The sequence below is a fragment of the Triticum dicoccoides genome, chromosome 6A, assembly GCF_002162155.2.
Source record: "Triticum dicoccoides isolate Atlit2015 ecotype Zavitan chromosome 6A, WEW_v2.0, whole genome shotgun sequence".
In the NCBI taxonomy this organism is placed as follows: domain Eukaryota; kingdom Viridiplantae; phylum Streptophyta; class Magnoliopsida; order Poales; family Poaceae; genus Triticum; species Triticum dicoccoides.
The window spans coordinates 614794184-614816729 of NC_041390.1; the positions used below are offsets into that span (position 1 = coordinate 614794184).

The window sequence follows — 22546 nt, forward strand, 5'->3', positions numbered from 1 at the left end:
ACACAAAAACCTCTCTGGCTCGAGAAAGAAGGAAAAAATTGGCATGATCTGTTCGATCTACTACAGGTAATTTGGTCTTCTATTGTGCACACACTATATCTTCATGTAAAAATAATCTAGAGGCTTGTTCTCGAAAGAAGCAATTCTTCTCTTCAATTCAAACAGTTGCAAGCAAGATTCTGAAATAACACTGTGCAGTCTTCCTTTCTTTCTTTCTCATGTCTATACCTACTATTAAAGAGAATAACACTTCTTCCTCCTGATTTTTTGTACGTTTGTCTAACTTTCTTTCGTATGTCAAAAGTGCCTTCGTCCGTCAGGTGTGGGACAAGGGGATCGAACTCCTAACCTTTGCTCTGTTACGAGCAACAACTACCACCGAGCTAGCATCAGGTTGTGTTCCTAAGTTCTGATTCGTCTGTCTATTAAATAGTCCCTTCTGCTTTCTAAAACCCTAACTGATCAATTTATCTACTCCCTCCGTCCGAAAATCTTGTCGGAGAAATGGATGTATCTAGACATACTTTAGTTCTAGATACATTCATTTGCCGGAGGGAGTATGTCTTTGACTTGAAATCAGTAAACCACCTTGAGGTTCAATAAGCAGAGTGTAGTGGGTCCTGTTTAATTACAAATATCATCAGGAATGTATTACCTCCATTGAGGGCATATATATGAACGAGGGACAAGGCAAATGGACGCCGGAACCGCATATACATATGAACAAGGCGGGATTCAGGAAAGAAAAGAGAGGAAGCGAGGCGGGATTGAGTTCTCTCGCACCATGCGACGGAGGCGAGGGTCTGATGGACGAGCGGCGCTGCCGAGAGGGAGAGAGACTGCCATGGAGGAGAGTTTGGAGAGCCGCACCGTTGTGGGGGAAGGCAGAAGCACATACGCCGCCGACTCGGATCTTCCAACGTTTCTGATGCAAAGCTATAGCCACTAGAGGTAATTGAAATCGTTGGCATGGAATATAATGTTAGGTCTGCAAACAAATAAATTAAGTGTTGTATACTGCAATCAAAAAATCTTTGGCGTTCAAACCAATGTGGTTAGTGTTATGCACTCCGGCAAACAATTTTTGACCTACAGACTAAGTGATTGAAAATTTCTGTGTTATGTTACAAAATTTTACTTACGTTAAGCACTTTCAAATTTCAGTGTTGTGCTAACATTTTCTACTTTTGTAATAGACCAGTTTTTGCCTTCTATAATCTGGTCATAATCAAATTATTTTCCTGTGAAAATCTTCAGGCTGGAGAGGTCCTATGCATCGCTGCTGCTATTCATGTCACTGGAAAGCTGAAAACTGCCAAGTCTGATTGTTCTCTTTTAGTGTATATATAGCCACCGTGGGAAGGCTAGCAGGACAAATATATTGCATCATGTGAAGAAGCAAACAAAGCAGCAACAAGGTTCTAGAAGCCCGGTGTAGATGCAGATGATGGCGATGGTCATGAAGACGATCAGGCTCAGCCATCCGCCATGAACGTATGCCCAAGAACAAACAAACAATTAATCAAGTGAATGCATCAAAATGTGTACATACAGGTGACAAGTGCTTGAACTACTAGCTAGCATTGGGCTGTATATATAGATAGAATATTTCTTGCGCGGTTTTATTTATCTTTTGTGTCTGGTCACCCTGTAATATTACAAAATCACTAAAAAAATCATGTGTTCATAAAATGTTGGGCTTCAAAACATGTTTCAACTCTAATAACAAAACATAAAAAATGATAGACAAACTATTTCATGCACCACTATACTATTCCATACACGAAGGAAGTTAGGCTAGCTTCTTCACATCCACACTTTATGCTCCGAACAACAATAAGAGTGTAATCCTATTACCGATGTTTATCATAACTGCTATAAGAAAGGCTTTGCTTTTTTTTTGCCCGTTGCAACGCACGGGCATTTGTACTAGTTATTACTTATGGTTTATTTTCTACAAAAAACAAAATAGCTGGGCTAGACATTTTCAGAAAGGAAAAAAACCAAACTGGGCTGGTCATGTCGTGAACATATGAAATAAAAGTCTGGGCTAGACGGGCCACAGCTCCCGCACAACCCAGTTGATACCCTTCTTCGTCCCGAAAAAATAAAATTACTGCGCGCGCTGCTGGATCCCTACCGTCATCCTCACCATGTACAGTCATCTCCTTATTCCTCTCGGTTGTTAACCATATTGACAACATTGGAGGGCGGCGCCGCGGCGAGCGAACCAAGGCGGAGGACGATGGTGAGGCCTCGGACGGGAACGAACAGGAGCCGGAGAAGATGCGCAGAGTTTTAGGGTGCGATGTGGCCACGATTCGTGCGCGGCAGCACAACCAGCCGTGGAAGGCGGGAGCAGGCGGTCCCGCCGGCGCTGATTTGGCTTTAACGGTTGGAGGAAGAAGAGATTGAAGAAACACGACAGACGTTAAATGTCAATCCAATGGTTAAGGTTGGCACAATTGTTTTTGACTAAGACGACACCAAGTAGCATACTTGTTATATATAGGAAGAAAAGAAAAACTGAGCTCGTTCGCCTGATAACATTTCCGAAACTGCGACCGTTCGATCTTGCATCACAACTAAAACTGCGAGGAAAATGTGTTTGTCTACCGTCTTCCTCCTAGGAAACGTTAGTCACATGAGTAACTCGCACCCTTGGTTTTCAACCGAGAGGTCTTGAGTTCGAGTCCCAGAAACTCTCAATTTTGTCCTCCTTTTTTACTCGCAAAAAAGAAGAAGAAAATCAAAGACTTGAAAAGGCGTATACAACAAGCTAGTGTATCCGTAAAGAGACGTTGCTGAGTTTTAGAAAAAAGAGAGACGTGCTCCTATGACTGGTTCGAATGGTTTTTGAAAAAATGCGCGAATAGTTTTTGATGTTTTCATCTTATTATTTTGAAACATTGTGATCTATTTTTTACCAAAAATATGAAATAATTTTCGTAGTTTAATAAAAATACAATAACTTTTATGAACAGAGAAAACCTAAAAAACAAAAATTAGAAGTGAAAAAAAAAATAGAGACGGGCGCTAGGCGAGTGGGAACTTGGGCCCAGCCTATCTAACATACGCTGTAGGCGAGCGTCCCCCGCCCGTTGGCGAGGTGGGCGGTGGGAGCCGATGAGGAAGTGCCCCGGTCGAGAGTCGCCGTGGATGTAGCCGGCCGGCGCCGTCGCCAACGTAACCTTGTAGGGGTAGCACATCGAAACGAGACAGAAACTACAACTTTGCAGAAACTCATGTACACAACCCTCTCCTCCACTGGCTGCTGCTCCCAGAATTACCCAGTTCAGCTCCCTGTTTTTCCACGCGTTCCTGTTAAATCTCCTGTGTTTTGCACTTTAGCTGGACTGCCGGCCTGACCAGCCACGAGACCCATGAGGCCATGAGCACATCCTCCAGATCCTTAAGATAAGCTTCGAAGTAACTGTAATTTGGAAAGGCACGTGGGTTGTGATATGATAAGATAATAGGGTATGCTCTGTACGTGGTCAAGAGCGAACGTGCAGTACCCGTGCTCGTGCTTTCGGTTTTGTACCTTGATTAGCGAGCAACAGCACACCGGATCCGTGGCGCAATGGTAGCGCGTCTGACTCCAGATCAGAAGGTTGCGTGTTCGATTCACGTCGGGTTCAATAGCCCCGATCCTAATCCGGTCTATTTTTTTTTTAACTTTTTGCCGCAGTTTCATTTCGGACTTCAGATCATATAGATGCAGAAGCAGGGGAGGTGTTGCTCCAGCGACTTAATAAGCACGGCACATATTTGTACCCGATAAAAAGGTATGTTCTTCCTTGGAGTAATTTGGGAGCATTTGGCACCTCCGCAAAATTCAAACTCTGCAAGCCAAAATATTCAAGCTCCCAAAGCAACTCAAAGATGGCCCCATCAAGCAAGCCAGGGGCAGGCGCTTTGTTCTCCAATCATAAATTGAATACCTAATTTTGAATGTTAAATTTGTGCGCAAAGTTACTGACGGTCTATTTAGACTAGTCACAATGGGAGTAATTAACTAGTAATATCACACATTTCAATACAAGATTGCTTATGTGGCAGTTAATTAATGAGGAGAGAGAGATTTGTGGTAACTTAGCTAGTTACTGTAACATCACACATTTCAAGGCATAATGAGTCTATAGCCTAATAAATGAACTCTTTCATGATACCATTCATATGTTACTATCCACTATGGAGGTAGTAACATAGACTAGTAACATCGGCAAGTTATTACTACTCTATGTTACTCTCCACTGTGAGCAGTCTTAGTTTGACAGTGTATTGTGATTCACCAAGCTCCAACTCTTCCTGGTCACCTCATAGACCGTGTTATTCATTTATTACTAATGATGACACCATTGTTACCACTATAAATAACGACGACATAATGACCAAATTAAGCGGCTTTATCATATATCCATGTAGGAAAGAGAAGACGAAACCATCGTGCAAAACAATCAATCACAATGATTTCATTGAGAATGCATCTGGTGCTCGGTAGGTTAGAGTACTCCTGGCACTTCTAGCTATGGAAACACTATTTTAAAACATGTCCAAATTTCAATAAAAAAATCATGACATACACACATCATGCATCAACCATCATGTCACAAAATTTAAAGCTCAAATGTTGAAAAAGGAAAGATCTAGCTGTGAATGGTAGTTTAATTAAATTGGGATGTAGATTATGGCCAATTATCGCTATGATCGCTGACTTTGTCTTCTTTTTGCCGAGTTACAAATTGAATTTACATTTTATTTTTTGTGACATGATGCATACATGTAGCATCATCATTGCAAAAAAGAAAAATATTTGAGACTTCTAGACCCCCTCCCCCCTCCACCCTGGATGTTTCTACTCAACCACACTCATCTTTCTGGAAGAAAGAGCCATTCCCCTGCTACCCATCAACCCATCGCCAATATTGCTCCTAAAAGTTGAAGGATTCCTATGTCAATTACGAATAACCTCAAGGCAAGTGTGAAAAGATCGAACAACAATACAAGGAATCATCAAGACTCAAGAATTTTGACCCACAAACATAAAGATGACCTTTGTGACTATGACCCAAGGGGCTTACGTTGTTGGAATAGCTAGTCCTACCTAGGGAAGCAACTAGTCTTCTGTGTCATCTCATTTGAATACAAAACAGGGGAGGACACTAGAGACGAGATTGGGGAGCTTGGGGGTCGAGTCCAAGGAGTCGAGCACAAGTTGCACCAAGGTCGAGGAACAATAATTTGGAGTCGGGCTCGATTTCCAGGAACAATTGAGCCATCAATCAAAATCCTCCGGTGTCACCTTTGTAACATTGGTGTAGATCACACTCCGTCAAGGTGATTGAACATATTTAAGAAAAATCAAAGTGTTAATTTTATCGGTGTACAATAACCTTCCTTATAAGCTCCATACACAACTTTCAGTAGTTATTGTTGCGACTATGTTACTAAAAATCCCCCCTAATCTCATGTTGTCACGATGAAGACAACATGGCTTCATCTCATTAACAAAAGTTATTTGGTTGTGTACTATAGGAAAAACTCAAGAATTTACTTTAAGGGTTGAGTGCATCCCATGGTTTGCATAGACAAAGTTTTGATATATGTTTTTTTTCTGGAAAATAGTTGTATAAAATTATGACTTAGGAGTTACATCGTCCTCTGTTCTGAAGGTGTTCTACTTATTTTTCTAAATCGGATGTATGTGGATGGGTTTTAGTGTGTTAATTTGTTCACTCATTTTAGTAAACATGTAGTATGTATTGAAATATCCAAAACATCTTATAATTCGCAATGGAGGTAGTACATAGCAAATTTCAATGTCTTGTTCTTTGATCCAAAGGTACGTCTGTATAGAAAACACTACTTCTCATGGACAGCTAGAATATCCTTCTACAAAAAAAACTCTCACTCAATGATTATTTGCAACTAATAGAATATTTGTCAGTAAGCAATACTAGTAGTACTTGAGAGCAAAATGGGGCCGCAAATCGTCTGGTGGTAGCGAGTGCAATTTGTGACGTTTTTTCCAAGGGAGAAGTCGGCCACCCCATCCCTTGTGTCAGTCATGGAAGAGATAGATATGGGTGAGGTATAAAGAGCAGAGAAGAACGCGCCGGAGGTGCTAGCCTAAGTGGCTGCAAAATATTTATTTTATTTATTGCAACCTTATAAGTGACCCATGTGTGGTTGTCTATCTTAATACAACTCTCTGTTTATGTGTTTGAATGAAAACTATGGGCGGGTGGTGGTGGAAGGGGGCATTGCGAGCAGAATGTGTCATTGACTGTGGTGGCTAACTTGGATTGGGAAGGAAGAGTAATATCGATAGAGGTGGTGAACTTGGACGGGGGAGGCAAAGCATCGAAGATCATGTGTACATAAAAGTCAAAATGGAATAAATAAAGTCTTGAGTAACTAAAATGGGTTTAAAGTGCCATAAATATTCAATGGATAACAAAGGGTCATATAGGAGCTTGTTTGTCTTGTCAACGTTCACCATATTCTACAGCTATCATTGACTTCATCATCCATGAGTTGCATGTCATGTTTTTCAATTTTATGAGAATACAAAGAATATAATGTTAAGGCGAGATGAATAAGTTTCAAAGCGGTGATAATTCTCGAGTAAGGTTGGGTCAAGAGAATAGAGATGAATAGGGTTAGGGTACATCAAGATATATGCCACTTTATCTTTTTGCAAGGAGGTGATGGTTAAGGAGACGGAATGTCGACCAGAAAAAGATGAGGATAGAGAGAATTAGTATTTATCGCTATATGAACAGAGATGGCATACTTTCATATTCAGCATATATTTATAAATCAAAACAATTATTTCATTGATTTATTTTTGTTTTCTATGGCAACGCACATGCATTTAGCTAGTTTCTCCTAAAAGTTGAAGGATTCCTACGTCAAGAGCGAATAACCTCAAGGCAAGTGTGAAGAGCTCCAACAACAATAGACGGAATCATCAAGACTCAAGAATGTTGGCCCACAAACATAAAGATGACCCTTGTGACTATGACTCAAGGGGCATGCGCTGTCGGAATAGCTAGTCCTACCCAGGGTACCAACTAGTCTTTTTTTTTTAAACGAAAGGGGCTCGAGCCACCTTTATATTTCAAAACAGGCCGAAGCCTGAGTAGCATACAACATGAGGCTTGTGGGGTGCACTTTAGTGCAAGGCCACAAGATAACCTGATAGAAAAGGAGTTGCTCAGACAGGAGTAGAAGAAGAGGAGAACCGGCAGCCAAAAGCCAAAACATAAACAAAAACAAGCTACATTGCTACTAAATCGCCCCAGAACTTGAGGTCCTCCTTGTCTTGCAACTTCTTGGCTCTGTAGGACCAAAGACGGATCATATCTGCGGCATGAAAACGTACATATGCATCTGTCCAAGATCGTGGGTTGAAAACACGATCGTTACGGGCATGCCAAAGGGAGATGGCACAGGCGGCAAAAGCAACATTCCACTTGCGTTTGTACTGAAGATGAGCAGCAGCTTGCCGAACGAAGGAGAGGATGTCAGGCACCCTGCCAGCTAATGTAGCAAGTTGAAGGTGCTGCCAGAGAGAGGATGCCGCCCGACAATGTAGCAAAATGTGGTGAACCGACTCCATAGCAGGGCAGATGTCACAACCAGAGTCAGTAGTGACGGCAGCCCAGTTCTTCCTGATCATGTTGTCTCTGGTATTGAGCCGGCCCCAAAAAGCGAGCCATAGGAAGGTTTTATGCTTCAAAGGGATCAGGGCGTCCCAGATCAAGTCATGGAAGACGCAAGAAACACCACGGAAAGTCAGCAGGCTGTAGAAGTAACATGTGCTCAGATACTTGCCAGTGGCCGACGGCAAGCGAACATCTTTAGCTGACCCATCAGGGGCGAGCGGGGCAAGCAGCTGCTGCAGAAGGACGAGCTCGCGCTCATCAGAACGAGAGAGGTTGGGGTGTAACTGTACTGACCAGGTGCCATCTGAGTATTGTGAGGACACGGAGCAGCAGCGGTTCCTGGCGAAGGAGTATAGAACAGGCAGCAGCAAACGTAGCCTGCCTTCTTCGACCCAAAGATCATGCCAGAAGGAGATGAACTGGCCCGAGCCGAGGATGCATCGTGAGGAGTTAAAGACAAAGGGGATGCGGTCTTTGAAGCCACGCCACAAAGCAGTATCCCTCCCGGAAGGCCCAAGAGTCAAGGTAGACTGACAGTGTTGCAAGGCGAACCATTGGTAGCACGGGATGTCAGAGTGTTGTAGAACCTTGGAGAGAAACTTGCAGAGCATGGCTTGGTTATGAGCTTGTAGGTTTCTCACACCCAGACCTCCATTCTGGCGATGAAGAGTCACCTTGTCCCAGGCCACGAGGCATTGTCCCCCTTTTACTTTGTTCTTTCCTTGCCAAAGGAATGCTCGTAGCAGGCTCTCCAGGGAGCAGATTGACTCCTTAGGCCATGGGAAACATGCCATGAAGTATGTAGGAATGCCAGCCAGCATAGAGTTGATGAGGGTGAGCCTCCCACCTAGAGAGAGGAAGGTGGCCAGCCAGCCTGACAAATGACGATCCACCTTGTGGATAACAGGAAGCAGCAACCCATGCGTGATCTTGTTGAGTGACAAGGGCAGACCAAGGTAGGTGCAGGGGGTGGAGGAGATGGGGCAACCAAGCAGACTAGCAATCTCTTCCACGATGACTGGATCCACAGCAACCGGCACTAAAGTGCTTTTGTGAAAATTAATAGTCAAACCGGAGAAGGCTGAGAAGGAGTTGAGGATGTCCTTGATGATCGTGGCCTGCTGCATGTCCCCCTTGAAGATGATCAAAGTGTCATCCGCGTACTGCAGCACAGGAAAGAAACAGTCAGCGTTGAGTGGATGTTGCAGAGACCCACTTTGGAAATGCAGACAGCATAGTCTTTGCAACACATCTGCCACCAACAGATAGAGATAAGGCGACAAGGAGTCACCCTGCCGAAAACCACGCTTGGCAAGGATGGGTGGGCCCAGCTCCCCGTTGATCATGACTCTGGAGCTGGCAGAGGAGAGCAAGTTGTCGACCCACTGCCTCCATTGTTGTGGGAAACCCCGTGCTTCCATGACCTGCTTGAGACAGTCCCAGCTGACGCTATCGAAGGCTTTGTGGAAGTCAAGCTTCAACGCAACAACAGGCAGTTTTCTTTTGTGAGCACACTGAATTAACTCCGCAGCCAACGCAAAATTTTCGACAATGGAGCGTCCTTTCAGAAACCCAGACTGTAAGGAGTGCACTGCGTTGGCTGCGGAGTTAATTCAGTGTGCTCACAAAAGAATTGGTGACCTACAAAAGTGATACATAGCAAATTGCGATGCCCTGTTCTTTGATCCAAAGGTACGTCTGTATGGAAAACATTAATTCTCACGGACAACTAGAATATCCTTCTTCCAAAAAAGCGCTCTCATGAATTCAATGATTATTTGCAACTAATAGAATATCCGTCACTAAGCAATACTAATAGTACTTGAGAGCAAAATGGGGCCTCAAATCGTCGGGCGGTAGCGAGGGCAAATCGTGACGTTTGGTTTCTCCACCGTATGTGCATCGTCTCCAATGGCCTACGAGCTTGGGTGTAAGCATGGACGTTTGTGTATGTACATATGGGTGAGAGGCACTAGTCCCATGGCTGGCGTGAATCACACTCACAAGTGGAAATTGCGAGAGCTCACATCACAAAAGGACACGGGCATCTTCCTACGAGCATAGGGACATGATGGATCAGAATTGGGCACAGTGCACACACGCGTCCAGGCCGGGAAAGGCACTGGATATCCAGGTCTCGCGTATTCACACTGGCACGTTATACACAGCCACACACTGATCTATCTGGCAGATTACCTGGCAGCCAGTACGTGCCGCGAGGCCGATCTTGCTGGCTATAAAATGCTGCCCGGCGCTTCGAGAGAGAGTGAAAGGCAAGACTGGGAAGATCATAGAGAGAGCCAGCCATGTACACTACCAAGAGGTGCATTGCCACGGCCATCGTGGTGGTGCTCTGGCTCCAGGCCGCCGCGGACGCCCGCCGCCTCTCCCCTGGCGGCGTGGTCCGGCTTCCGAGCGATGGCAGAGGTTCGTGACTGACACAAGTGCCCGTGAACTACTGTTTGTTGCCACATACTCCTTCCGTCCCATAATGCATGACATTTTTGTAACGTCGAAAAATGTCTTGCATTACGGGCCGGAGGGACTACATGCTATTTCTACTTCGTTTATTGCTTATCACCGATGGACTCACTGTAAGCATGGAAGATCTCAGGTGATTCTGTTGATCAAGTCGGGTCGTCAAAGGTGATCGGCATAGAGGATCCATTCTATACTTGTCCGGATGGCAAGGTGCTGAAATGCAAAGTCATTGCGTTACAATGGTATTGTGGTTGCGTGCGTGAAAAAGGTGTTGGCCCCGCTGGTCAAGCCATGTCGGCGGTGGCGGGCTCGCCGAGGAAGATCGGTAAGGAGATGCTGTCGCGGAAGAACTCCGACGACAAAGGTGCTTCAGTTAATGAAACATATGCCACTATTGTTATTGTTAGAAAAAAAATTCTTAATTGGAACATTTTAACTAACTATTGTGCCACGTGGATAAACTAACTCACGGATGGCCTCAGGTGGTCCTACCGATCAAGTCCAAGTGACAAAGGTGCTCAACGATCTAGAGCCGTGGTGGCCGTGTCCGGACGGCACAGTACAGAAATGTGAACTCGTTGCATTCAAAATCTATTGCAAGTGCGTGCCTAAAGACGGTGCAGGTCTCACCGGTCCATCCATGTCGGCGCCGGCGCACTCGGCGAGGAAGAAGGACGGCGACGATGTCGCCGTGAGCGACGGTAACTAGCTAGCGCGTGCGCCTGTGCGACATATGCTAGAAATATACTCCCTTTGTCCGAATCACTTGTCTTAGATTTGTCTAGACACATTAGGATGGGGGTAAATATACTTAAAGCAATAGTAATAAGGTCCAGCACATATGGTTGCATGGACACCCTTTCCCGTTTTGTTATACTACTAGTCGTACGCATGTGCGTTCATGTACGCACACCACGTATATGGCAAATCAGGGCTAGCACACACGCTCTCTAGATCATCAGGATGTATTTTTGAAGTGTCGTCAGCTCCTGTGTATGCATGTTTTTACATATACAATAAATGGAATAATGGCTACTACGCACGGCCCCCTTTTTTAACCCGTCACTCCGTTGATTTCACTCCATGTCAACGTCTGCCGATGGAACAACCTCCTTCGTTCTCCGTTGGCCTCATTTCGTCGGCTGCGTCAGCAGTCGATTCATGACAAAGCTAGTGATCCACTGTACATTCCTCTCTATCTATTCTAGATTAGCGTGGTCCTGATGTCCGGCCCAGTGCTGTCTGTGAACGTTCTCCATCCATCTTGATACACACATGCTTTCGATGCTGGAGCTTGGACGGTGGCGCTTGGGCGTCGATCCTTTCGGAAGGTGTTGCTATTGAAAAGTCTCATTGTCCGTGTCGTGCCATGACATGATTGGTACAGATATTGTCGTCGTTGTAATTTGTCGACCACAGATCTGATCACTTTAGATTTTTTTTTCTTTTTTTCTTCGGCTACATCGCTTTGTTTTTATATGACTTTGCTAGTTGTTGGCGCGTTTTTTATGTGTGCGTTAATGACAATTGTGTGCATCCTAACTGTAAAGAGGCCGAATATGTGTTCTTTATGTTTGTATCATCTTGATGCTTCATTTTGAGCCAATAAAATTCATCCTCTATAAAAAAAATCATTTTTTCACAAAAGGCATTTTTTTATTAACTAAGTAGCAATCGAGGGATATAATCATAATGAGTGACCGAAGCTATATTCCTCTTCTATCTATCTAGATTAGCATGCTCTTGATGCCCGGCCCAGTGCTGTCTTCGTATGTTCTCCATCCATCTTGATACACACATGTAAGCCCTTCCACATGCTACAAAAAATTACGGAACATAGTGTGTTTGCTAAATAAGAATGCAGAACGGAATACGGCATGCCAACGTCCCCAACGTTCTCTCTAAAAGATGCACAACATATGGGCCGTTCCATGTGAAATTTCTACTGCAATATTTATGCTTCCAACTTATGAAGCAGATGTTGCATATCTTGCATAAACTCGGACGCAACCACAAAACCATAAGCCACCCACCGCACCGCACACACCCTACAGGCTACAGCTACAGAACGACAGCAAGAGTAAAAAGTCAACTGAACTGGAAACTATATCTTTTTCACCTCACCAATGAGAGGAAGATCACTTCATCAACATTTAACAGTCCAGTACATCGGCAAGGCACGCAGGATACAACAACAAGAATGATATCGCCCAGATTTCTGGCAATAATCCTCCTACCAAGACCACACAAACCTGACACATGACAACCGAACTGCGGTTTCCAAAAATTAGACAGCACCTGCCAGCCACGCCGCCGGCCCATCGCCCTTTCTTCTAGGGAAGCAGGGCAGCTCAAGGCAGATTACAAACATCATCAGACTACCAGAGAGAGAGTCACTGGCTGGGACTCTGTCGGAAAACTGTACACTGACCAGAGGCAAGAATCGACGGGGGGCGAATCAGCGAATGGCATTCCCCCTAGCCTTTGTCTCATCAAGTCTAAAAAACGAAGCTAACAGTTGGTCTAACGCTAGTTTATCAAATCAATGGCGAGGCCGCCGCCCATGCTCGCTGAAGCTGCCTCTTGACCAGTGAGACGGGGAGAGCTTCCTGATTTGCAGAGGGGCTGATCTACTCTGGGATGCTGGTTTTTGTACACGGCCGCCCGTCGATGCTGCCGAGTAAGGGACACCTTCACGCTCCTGCCTCGCTTCTATTCGGCCAGAGCTGTACTCCATGTTTATGAATGGCGAAGGGTTCCGGTAGTCCAGGCACCCGGAAGCTCCGCTGTTCCACCAGCTGCCGCTACCACTGTCAAAGATGAAGCCCGCCGGGAGGTCGTCGTCCGGGTCACATGATGACTCCCTGTGGCTGTAGGAATCACCGACGGCCTCCTCTGCATCATTGTAAATCAGCTTCAGTGCCTGGACTACTTCACCCATGAACGGCCTCTGTGACGGATCGCTGTGAACGCACACCGAAGCGATGGACGCCACTTTGGCTACGTTGTCGAATTTGTAGTTGCCGTTCAGAGAAGGGTCGATCAGCCTCTCCAAGCCCTCTCTATTGCCTAGAAGAGGACGAGCCCAAGTCACAAGGTTCTCAGGATCCATGTTGTCGGAGATGCCTACGGGCTTCCTTCCTGATAAAAGCTCCAGCAAGACAACCCCATAACTGTAGACATCGCTCTTGACAAGAAGATGCCCTGTCATGGCATACTCTGGAGCAACATACCTGCATGATCAACAGAGAAATTTTAGCTTTTGAAAGCCAAGGATAATTAGAATGGAATTAAGACAAGCTACTCTTGAGCAAATTTATGTACCGAAATTCATATAGCTTTAGAGAAGTGTAATTCATGAACGACCCTACCAAGCATTATTGTTGTTTGACATGAAGACATTCTTACAATATCAACAAATGTGTATGGAAGGCAGTATTAATCACAAAGAGACACAAAATCATTCGATCACAGCATCACAAAATACCAAAAGAATAGGTGCTATATATATCATTTATTTTCATTAATAGTGTGTGTTGACGATATTATAGGGGCTGGACATAAGCGAAGTTTCTTACCCGAAAGTGCCCATTACCCTTGTGGAAATGGGATTGATTCCATTGGTTGCTTCCCTTGCTAATCCAAAATCGGTAACCTTGGGAGTGAAATCATCCTCCAGCAATATATTGCTACCTTTGAAGTCGCGGTGTATGACATGTGGGTTTGAATCTTCATGTAGGTACGCCAGGCCTCTAGCAGCACCCAAAGCAATTTTCATCCTGACATCCCAGTTCAGCATGCCCTTATCCTTGTCAGCACCTGGACACACAAAGGATCAGATTAACACAAAGAGTCATGCTGAGTGTACACACTCCTAATCCTAGGCTTACATGTGGCAGTGATAATTATGAGGTCAATTTTTGTTTTCTAAGATAGCTCACTGCTTTCTTTGAGACACGCCACTGGAGAAAGTTCAGATGTTAGTAGATTAGTAACGGTAGTTGATCCTGTTTCATCCATGCAGTTTTCTTTACTCATATCATTAATGAGATAATATTCTGATCTTTCAAAAAAAGATAATATAGTGCAGCGTTTTGGACCTTTTGGCATCGGGTTCCATGGAGCCCAGAATTTGAAAATAAACAAAAATGTTATTTCAAAGTTCCAAACAAAAGTTGAAATTGTTTCTACGAGTACATATGGATGTTCTCTGTGTATATGTAAATTTTCCTAAATAATAGGATATACACATTAGAAAGTTAGTACAGATATACTACACATCTATATACGATATACACATTAGAAACTTAGTACAGATATACTACACATCTATATGTGCAATGCCCAAAAAAGACAAAAATAAGCCCATTTTTGTTCATGTATTTGTCCTTTTATATAACTCCGCCTATGTCTTCTAGGCATAGCCGGTCCCAAGCCCGGGTAAAGGAGGAGGGTTGTGATAGGCTTGGCGAGCCAACGTAAAAACTAGCCAGTCCCATAGGTATGAAACCGATTTGAGCGAGAGTAGTACTAGGATGGGTGACCTCCTGGGAAGTCCTTGTGAAAGAGTTTCATATCTAAGGGTTGTGATAGGCTTGGCGAGCCAACGTAAAAACTAGCCAGTCTTTTGGGTATGAAACCCATTTGGGCGAGAGTAGTACTAGGATGGGTGACCTCCTGGGAAGTCCTCGTGAAAGGGTTTCATATCTAGCCTACCCCAACTTGTTTGGGATCAAAGGCTTCGTAAATGAATAAATGGAAATATTTGTCCTTTTATATGCATCACATACAAATATGTACATTAATGAAACTTAGTACAGCTATACTACACATCTATATCTACACATAATCGAGCTATAAAGTTAATATTTTTGAACTTCTCTTTACAGTCCTCCCTAGAGCCCGTCCTCCAAAGCGACTTTCTGAATTTTGAAATCTTATAACAAGAATAGCAGCTGGTCCTGCCAATCTAAGCTTAGCTAAAAGAAATTGTTGGACCAGACTCATCTAGTCATTCTACTACCTCCTTTCCGGTTTATTAGGCCTGCGTGTATATCTAGGTTGAGAAGTAGATCAACGTAATACAAGTTATATATCACAAAAAATATATCATTAGAAACTTTAAATTGTATACTTTCTAATGGATAATTTTTGGACTATACAACTCATCCTATGTTGGTCAAATTATTGATCTAGGGATATGCTCAACAGCGCAAGCCTAATAAACTGGAAAAGAGGTAGTATTACGAGAAAATTGGACGCTTAGTTAAATATTTCCATTTTGGCTGCTATGCATTAATATATACGAATTTCTTGCTATGGTTTCACTAGTTAAGACTTACCAAACATAGCATGTATTACTAATACTAGAACATACCATGAAGATGGGATTCCACACTTCCGTTGCGTATAAGCTCGTAAACAAGACACCTTTTTGCACGTTCAGTGCAAATGCCAATCAATTTGACGAGATTACGATGGTGCAATCGACTGAGCATTTCCACCTCCGCGATGAACTCACGGTCACCACTCCTGTCCTCTCTTGTGAGCATTTTAACAGCGATCTCGTTTCCATCATCCATGGTCCCGTGATAAACACGCCCAAATCCACCTTGACCCAAAACTCTTCTTGAACTAAAACCATCAGTAGCCTTTTCAAGCTGTGCAAGCGAAAATGTCTTCACTGATGCGGCACAAGTGGCCACTGTTGAGAGCATTGACGCTGATGCAGAGCTCACCAAGCTAGTTGGCTGAGATCTGCCACCTGTGTACCACACATTAGGTCGTTAGCAACTTAGCATAACTGCCATTACTAGCGAATTTTGTTGTGAAACAGGGGGTTATAGGTTTTAAAAAGTTCATGTGCCATGCATGCAAAGTGACATTCTTTTTTCACAATAGGGGGTAACTAACAAATATTAAAACGGTTATTTCCACGCAGAACATAGGCACATAGGACATAGCATATGAGAACTCTAGACTAAAATATATATTTTTATCAATTTTAGGATTCAGACAAATTTATAAAAAGAAGTGTCCAATTGTTCTGCCTCGCCGATAAGTGTAACTCTGATTACCAATATCTATGTGGCAATAGAATCATTCAAGTGGAAATATTACCCACCAGTAAATATTATAAATATCCCTATTGCCCACATGAAGATGATCTTAACGTGGTTAAAGGGAGAGGTTCCCTCCCTTAAATGTACATTGTCATGTAGAAATGAGGAACCCTGTGGAGCTTGCTCTAATCATAGTTTTCGAGTCGACGAGTCGTTCTGGGGTAGCGACTCTTGAATAGTCGACCCTGCAGATGCGAGTAGTCGTGACTCGTCGACTAGTCAACACGTTGTTGAGTCGACTTTTTTACGACTCGACTTTTTTTACGACTCAACGACTAGTCCCGACTAGTCGTTCGACTCAAAAAAAGGGGCTCTAACCAACTGCCCACTACGTGGTTCTCAAGATGATCGTAACAGATTCTTGTATAAAGCCGGCAAATGTCTGTGTGTTGCTATACTGGGGAAATTATACTGTATATTCAAGAATATCTTTAATTTCCCCTGCGAAAAAAAGAATATCTTTAATTTTACCATCTGTGCCATATCAAGATATTCATATAGGCTCCTAACCATTTGTGTGAAATCCAACATGTAATGTAACCCGAAGGTGAACAGACAATCACCACCAATTGGCGGCATATTTATGGGAGTGTAGATACTTTACATAGTATCATGTTTTTATGCTTTTAACTAGTGTATTTTTGTAAGAAAAATGATCAAGGTTGTATCTTGAAGACGATCTAAAATAAAAGAATCAGGAACAATGCTTTCTTCACTCTTTGGTAACGGGTGTAAGTAGGTAAATTTGATCTATCACGGGAATAACTGAAATATCATTTGTGCACAGCCAACAAGAACACTCTATTAAAGGATTCTAACATTGCCCATCAGGTTTCAAAATATGTGTACAATGGTTAAAGTAGCAACAATAATAAATAGCATACTTAACGACAACAAAAGCTGTCGATTTTACCATGTCTTCTTTTAACTGACGGGGTGATCACATGGTTCCCAGCTTCATGAAAGCGCTTAAGTTTCTTCCATTTTACTATTAAAATAATGAGCGCAATGCATGCCACGATTAGTACCAGAGAGGACCCTGCAACTACCACGATGATCCAGCTATCTAATTTCTTCTTCTGATGGTGCACATCTGCGGTTATAGGGTATTCTTCATTTCCTGGAGGACCTGACGTAAGAGATGACATAGCTGGTGGTGCAGGTCCCAGCCCTGCAGTGATGACATTGCGCATCTAAATCATAAATTCAGGTAAATAACCTAAGAAGCAAATACTGCACACAGAGGTTTCTTACCTGGATAGGTAATATTTATAACCTCGTAAGCTCCAAAAACAGATGAATTAATCTGAACCTTTTTATTCCAGAACCTATCTGATATTAGTGATGCAGTATAGCGATCAAAATGTTCTCTTAGTGGCACCAAATAAAAGGTGACTCTTGTCTTCTGGTCATCTTGGACACTTGGAATAGCAGCCATAATCTTCACTTGGCTCTGTTTAAGAAAGGTGCCAGCTGCAACTTCAACTTCCAATTCTGCTGTGTGCATGAATAGTAAATATGGAGCTACAGCAATGTCAACAATAACACTAAGGGGCATCACACAGCCACAGGGGGAACCGATCGGTGTTGAACTCAATGGCTCAGTACAAACAGTGCTAGAGCAACCTGCTGAAGGTACCAAAAAAAAACTATTCAACACAAAAAGTTACAACAAAACAAACAAGCTTATACTCTGATCAACAATTAGTCTGCATGTCAAAAGCAGCAGTACTAAAAAGAATAGTCCAGAGGGATGGATAATATCTGGGATTAGGTGAACTAACTCGAGGATGCAGTATGAAATTGTAAACATAAATGGCAAACCTTCAGGTGGGAGAGATAGGGGTGGCGGAGGGGCATGGTGTGGGCGTCTGTGGTGTTTGTGTGAATGCACAGCGATGCCTGTAAGAATAGCAGATATTAAATAATTGATAGTTTATGGGAAATTTAAGCATGAACTTTTAGCACTGACGTTGTCACGGTTACATACCAGGAGATCTTGGAGACAGCACTGCAGGAGAAAATGCCGGGGAAATTCGAGGTCCAAACACTCTTGCTTCAGGGGGATTTGACGGATGTGGCGCTGGACTAGGCTGTATGTTTGCTGGAGAACGAAAGGTAATAAGTTTACGTTTGACAGAAACGAATTGCAAAAATCTCATAAGAGAAAAACTTTGACCAACCATATGGGTAGCATCATGTTCAGATTAACATATACACTTTCAAATGGTTACTTCAAGAAGCTCAGGCGCACTGTACAATCGTACATTTGCATTTGCGACCTATATAGGCAATGCCCGTTGGCAGTGTCTATTTCTAAAATAAGAGCATATGAACTGGAAAGGTAATAAGACATTTTCTAGAAGTTTTGTTCTGCATCTGGAAATGTTTGAATTCTGCGTATGTTCTCAATTTATCCAAATTTTACATCACAGTGACACTTTTTATTCCTCATACATGGAAACAAAACATGAAATGCCTTTCCAGCGCATGCTGCTGCTGTGTCATGCACTTTTTGGAGTTTTGAGTGAAAGTTAGCATTTCACTCAAATTCTAGCAGTTGGTTAGGAGGCACTGGCTTGGGTGAGGTGTGTGTGTGTGGCGGTGTCACTGGTGTGTGTTCACGTGTGCGTCGTCCTTGTAATCGCCAAAAAAAAAGGCTTCATGGTTGCGATCCAAAGCTAAGAGCATGAGAGACACCAAGTGCAATAACTATTCCAGAAAGTAACGGTGTTAGTAATTAACTCCGAGAATGACACTGAATTGGTACCCAAACGTGTCCGATACGTTTTGGCGGGTACCAGAACGTATTCGAGTATTCAGACGTATCTAACCCCTGATACGCTGGTTTCCTGCCGTATCCTTGCAACTTATAGCTGCCAATCAAGAGGGGTCATCATACTACACTCAGCTATTGTCGATAGCTTCACCGGGATGGAAGAATACAACTATAAAATCTAGTACCACAGATTTAGTTAAGAGAAGATCGGCAAGTGTTACTTGCAAGCAAAGCAAGTGTTGGCTGACTATTAAGAGACCATACTACATGTCGGATTCGAACTATTTATAGGCGCGCCTTTTACCTTAAGGTTTTGTGCTGTGGTCTCTTGGCTGGTTTTTCACACAGATGGGCACCCCCCTGTGCTGTTTTACGCGCGCCACAAACCCAAATTAAACTCAAAAATGAATGTACAGGGTCCAGTGTAGTGCTCCAGCGGCAGTGGGAGCACAAACTGTCCACCAGTCCCATGCCTCCTTGGCATAAGGAACAAGCAGTGGTAGCCATTGTCATCTGTTACTTTCAGGCATGAAAAAACAATGTCAGGCTAAAACCGCCTTCCCTCTCACAGACCGTACACAGAGCTCCAGCCGCATGTACCCACCTTGCTGGATCCTTCCTCTAGTAGTCAAAACCATCGATCATGGCAGAATCTAGAAACAATACTGTCGGGCATACCTCTGACAGAGAGCAGAATTCCCCTAATAATACACGGCGCTCACGCACACGGACCGACAGAACCCCCACCCGAACCCCAATTCCCAGCTTCCCCCAATCCCCAGAGCACGCGACAGCAACGTCGCATCTTGCTGCTGCTGCTATGTCCACCGTCCACTCCACAGGCTAGTGACGAGGAGCTGGAATTCGCACCGAAAATGCCGCCCCCACGGGCGCAAGCAACCCCCACGCCCTCACTCCAAACCTAACCCCACCCCACCCGCCTCGGAGCGCGCAACACAAGCGCGGCCGCGGAGCAGAGCGAGCCACCAACCCCGCCCCGCCCCGCCCCGCCCCGCCCGCCCGAACTCCCCAAACCCAAACCCAACCCAACGAGAGCGCGGTCCGAAACCAAGCAAGCGGAGCAAGGAAGGAAGGGAGCGAGTGGACAAGCATACCGTGGAGCGCGGAGGCGGCGGCGGGGAGGAGCAGGAGCACCCGCAGCAGGAGGAAGAGGAGCCCTCCGCGGCGGCCCATCGCGTCCCGGGTGCCCGGCGCGCGCGCTACGCCATTGCCGTCGCCCGCGCGGCGGATCTGGGCGCGGCGTCGACGGGGGTCTTAGGTCGGCGAGGCCTGCGGCGAGCGAGAGGAGAGGCGATGCGAGGGGCGCTGGAGGTGGGGGAGGGAGGGAGGGGGAAGGCAATAAATTTTGGGCGCTGGGGTGGGCTGGTTTGCTTAACCTCGGAAGCAAAGGAGAGGAAAGGAAAGGAAGGTGTTAATTCCCTACTGGAGTTAATGCGCTCCGCTGCTCATCCTAATCGCAGACGCGGGGTTACGAATCCATCCATCCATCCATCCGGCGAGCCGCGCTTTACCGGTGGCGGGGAGGAGACGGGGGGAAGAGGGAGGGAAGAAGGGACCGACGCGGCTGCGTTGGAGCCTTGCCCCTCTTCCTCTTGGGATGGGAAGCTCGGGTCGGCCGGTGTCAACGCGGCCAGACCGTCGTCCGTGCACGCTTGGACTGAGACTACTGACACGACAGCCTTTTTATCCGGGCCGTGCGACTTTGTGTGCGCGAATCTTGCTTGTTTTTACATGTTTTTCGGGTAATGTTGATTGCTCCGACGACCTTGCTACACACAGCCAAATTTTATCCAATGTTTTTTTGCGGGTTATCCAGAAGATGTTTCTGTGTAGCAAATGAATGTATCATCAGCGGCGAAAATGGGTACCGATGTTTTCAGCCCTTACCTTGATGGTGGAGGGAGGATGAGGGTGTGGTTATGGATTAACGACTTAGAACAATGTACTTGTATAATTGAATGATAATGTTGAATTGCATTACCGTCAATGCATGATTAACCATGTACTCCCTCTGTTTTAAAATAAGTGTCATTGATTTTACGAGGGTATCATTGTTGTGGTACTATATATTTTATTCCCGCTATCTGTGGTTATTAGCATGTTATTTACTCGAGACGGGGCCATAAATTGGACTCTTCTCACGTCTCGGTGTGCTTGATTGGATGCATCAAATGAAACGTAAGGGAACGGTCCTGTTAGTTGGGCCGATCCCGGTGTTCGGTGAGGTGGTTCCGCTAAAGGGAATATTCCCCTGGTATGCGGAACCACATGGGTGACGCCAATTTGGCCGAACGACTCGAATCATCGCTTACACATCCGTGCACACGTCGGCATGTGACGTCTGGCCTTGGCATTCGGTCACCGCAATGGAGGAAAAAACCAAGCCTTTCTCCCCTCAGCCTCCAACGCATCTGTTTGACCTCAAAAGTTTGTAATGCCCCCGTGTTCGCCGCTTACCTTGAGAAGGAAGGGTGAGTGGGTAGGGCAGGGGCGACGTTGCAATTATGGATCGACGACTTGGAGCATGCCTAGTTAGGGCTCCTTTGATTCAAAGGAATTCTATAGGATTTCTGAAGGATTGAAATCCTTAAGAATTTTTCCTATGTTGGTCCTTTGATTCATAGGATTGGATCCCATAGGAATTTTTCCTATGGAATCTTTTGTGCTACATTTCATAGGAAATCTAACATCCACTCCAACCTCTTTTTACAATTCCTTTGCTTTTCATGTGCCATCAAACACTCCATGCTAATCCTGTAGGATTCATGTGTGCATGCCACTCCAACCCTATACTTTTTCTATTCCTACGATTTGAAAATCCTGCGAATCAAAGAGGGCCTTAGTATAGGGTAAAGTTTGTAATGCCACCTCGTTCGCCGCTTACCTTGAGAAGGAAGGGTGAGTGGGTGGGGTAGGGGCGATGTTGCAATTATGGATCGACAACTTGGAGCGTGCCTAGTTAGTATAGGGTAAGTCAAACATGTAACGGGGCTGGCGTGCCTTCATCACACGTGTGACAACATAACGTTAACCTAAACCATTAAGTTTGCTTCCCTAAAACAATCAGACTAATGTATTTTGGTATGACAACATTTTCCCGGTGATATTTTGTAAGATACTAGAAAATCCACCTCATTATGAAATATATATCGTGTTCATATCTAAATTGGAATGCTTTTATTATTTTGTTGAGGGCCTCTCGCATTGGTACTTCAGTCGCGAAGGAAATAGTTTCCTTTTATAATTATATCGGGAGATTCCGTACATACGAAGCTACTTTTGTGTGTGGTGCAATACGAATATTGTCATAATTTATTCGATGGGCTTTGTAGTTTGTATATGCTTTTTACACAGGGGGGAGGCTATTCTTTTAGTCTCTGCATGCATCCTGGCTCTAGCAAAAGATAAATTTTATCCATACGACACTCAAGACGTTAATGTTGAACGGTTTGTGAAAGGAAAAAAGGCAC

At 44.4% G+C, this 22546-nt stretch overlaps 2 protein-coding genes, 1 long non-coding RNA gene and 1 other non-coding gene across 6 annotated transcripts; 3 read left to right on the forward strand and 1 right to left on the reverse strand.

Annotated features, from left to right (window-relative positions):
* Nucleotides 1–1699, forward strand: LOC119314639. Its single transcript, XR_005152400.1, has 3 exons — nucleotides 1–66; nucleotides 305–951; nucleotides 1258–1699. It is a non-coding gene; the product is annotated as an uncharacterized LOC119314639 (long non-coding RNA).
* Nucleotides 1700–3569: 1870 nt separating this feature from the next.
* On the forward strand, nucleotides 3570–3641 carry TRNAW-CCA. Its single transcript has one exon. It is a non-coding gene; the product is annotated as a tRNA-Trp (tRNA).
* Nucleotides 3642–9952: 6311 nt separating this feature from the next.
* On the forward strand, nucleotides 9953–11212 carry LOC119314640. 2 transcript variants are annotated; one of them, XM_037589353.1, is made up of 3 exons: nucleotides 9953–10100; nucleotides 10288–10518; nucleotides 10637–11212. In XM_037589353.1, exons 1-3 carry the CDS (start codon nucleotides 9980–9982, stop codon nucleotides 10861–10863), a joined length of 579 nt encoding a protein of 192 aa, XP_037445250.1. In that variant the 5' UTR covers nucleotides 9953–9979; the 3' UTR covers nucleotides 10864–11212. The 2 variants fall into 2 exon arrangements, with proteins under 2 accessions (XP_037445250.1, XP_037445251.1); XM_037589354.1 differs by having other exon boundaries at nucleotides 10288–10479.
* Nucleotides 11213–12345: 1133 nt separating this feature from the next.
* On the reverse strand, nucleotides 12346–20844 carry LOC119318498 (receptor-like serine/threonine-protein kinase ALE2). 2 transcript variants are annotated; one of them, XM_037593070.1, is made up of 8 exons: nucleotides 20171–20844; nucleotides 18267–18380; nucleotides 18101–18178; nucleotides 17531–17902; nucleotides 17190–17447; nucleotides 15532–15918; nucleotides 13733–13973; nucleotides 12346–13387 (listed from the first exon to the last, which is right to left on the reverse strand). In XM_037593070.1, the coding sequence occupies exons 1-8, from the start codon at nucleotides 20247–20249 to the stop codon at nucleotides 12697–12699; spliced, it is 2220 nt and encodes a 739-aa protein (XP_037448967.1). In that variant the 5' UTR covers nucleotides 20250–20844; the 3' UTR covers nucleotides 12346–12696. The 2 variants fall into 2 exon arrangements, with proteins under 2 accessions (XP_037448967.1, XP_037448966.1); XM_037593069.1 differs by having other exon boundaries at nucleotides 17531–17905; nucleotides 20171–20839.
* Between the last annotated feature and the right edge of the window lie 1702 nt (nucleotides 20845–22546).

Bases quoted from the DNA above. Each gene is read 5' to 3' on its own strand.
- LOC119314640 (XM_037589353.1), top strand. From the start codon at position 9,980: ATGTACACTACCAAGAGGTGCATTGCCACGGCCATCGTGGTGGTGCTC. The intron at 10,101-10,287 runs GTTCGTGACTGA...GGAAGATCTCAG, and splicing joins GCTTCCGAGCGATGGCAGAG to GTGATTCTGTTGATCAAGTC. The intron at 10,519-10,636 runs GTGCTTCAGTTA...GGATGGCCTCAG, and splicing joins GAAGAACTCCGACGACAAAG to GTGGTCCTACCGATCAAGTC.
- LOC119318498 (XM_037593069.1), bottom strand. From the start codon at position 20,249: ATGGGCCGCCGCGGAGGGCTCCTCTTCCTCCTGCTGCGGGTGCTCCTG. The intron at 18,179-18,266 runs GTATGTAACCGT...CTATTCTTACAG, and splicing joins GCTGTCTCCAAGATCTCCTG to GCATCGCTGTGCATTCACAC. The intron at 15,919-17,189 runs GTAAAATCGACA...TGTGGTACACAG, and splicing joins GTCAGTTAAAAGAAGACATG to GTGGCAGATCTCAGCCAACT.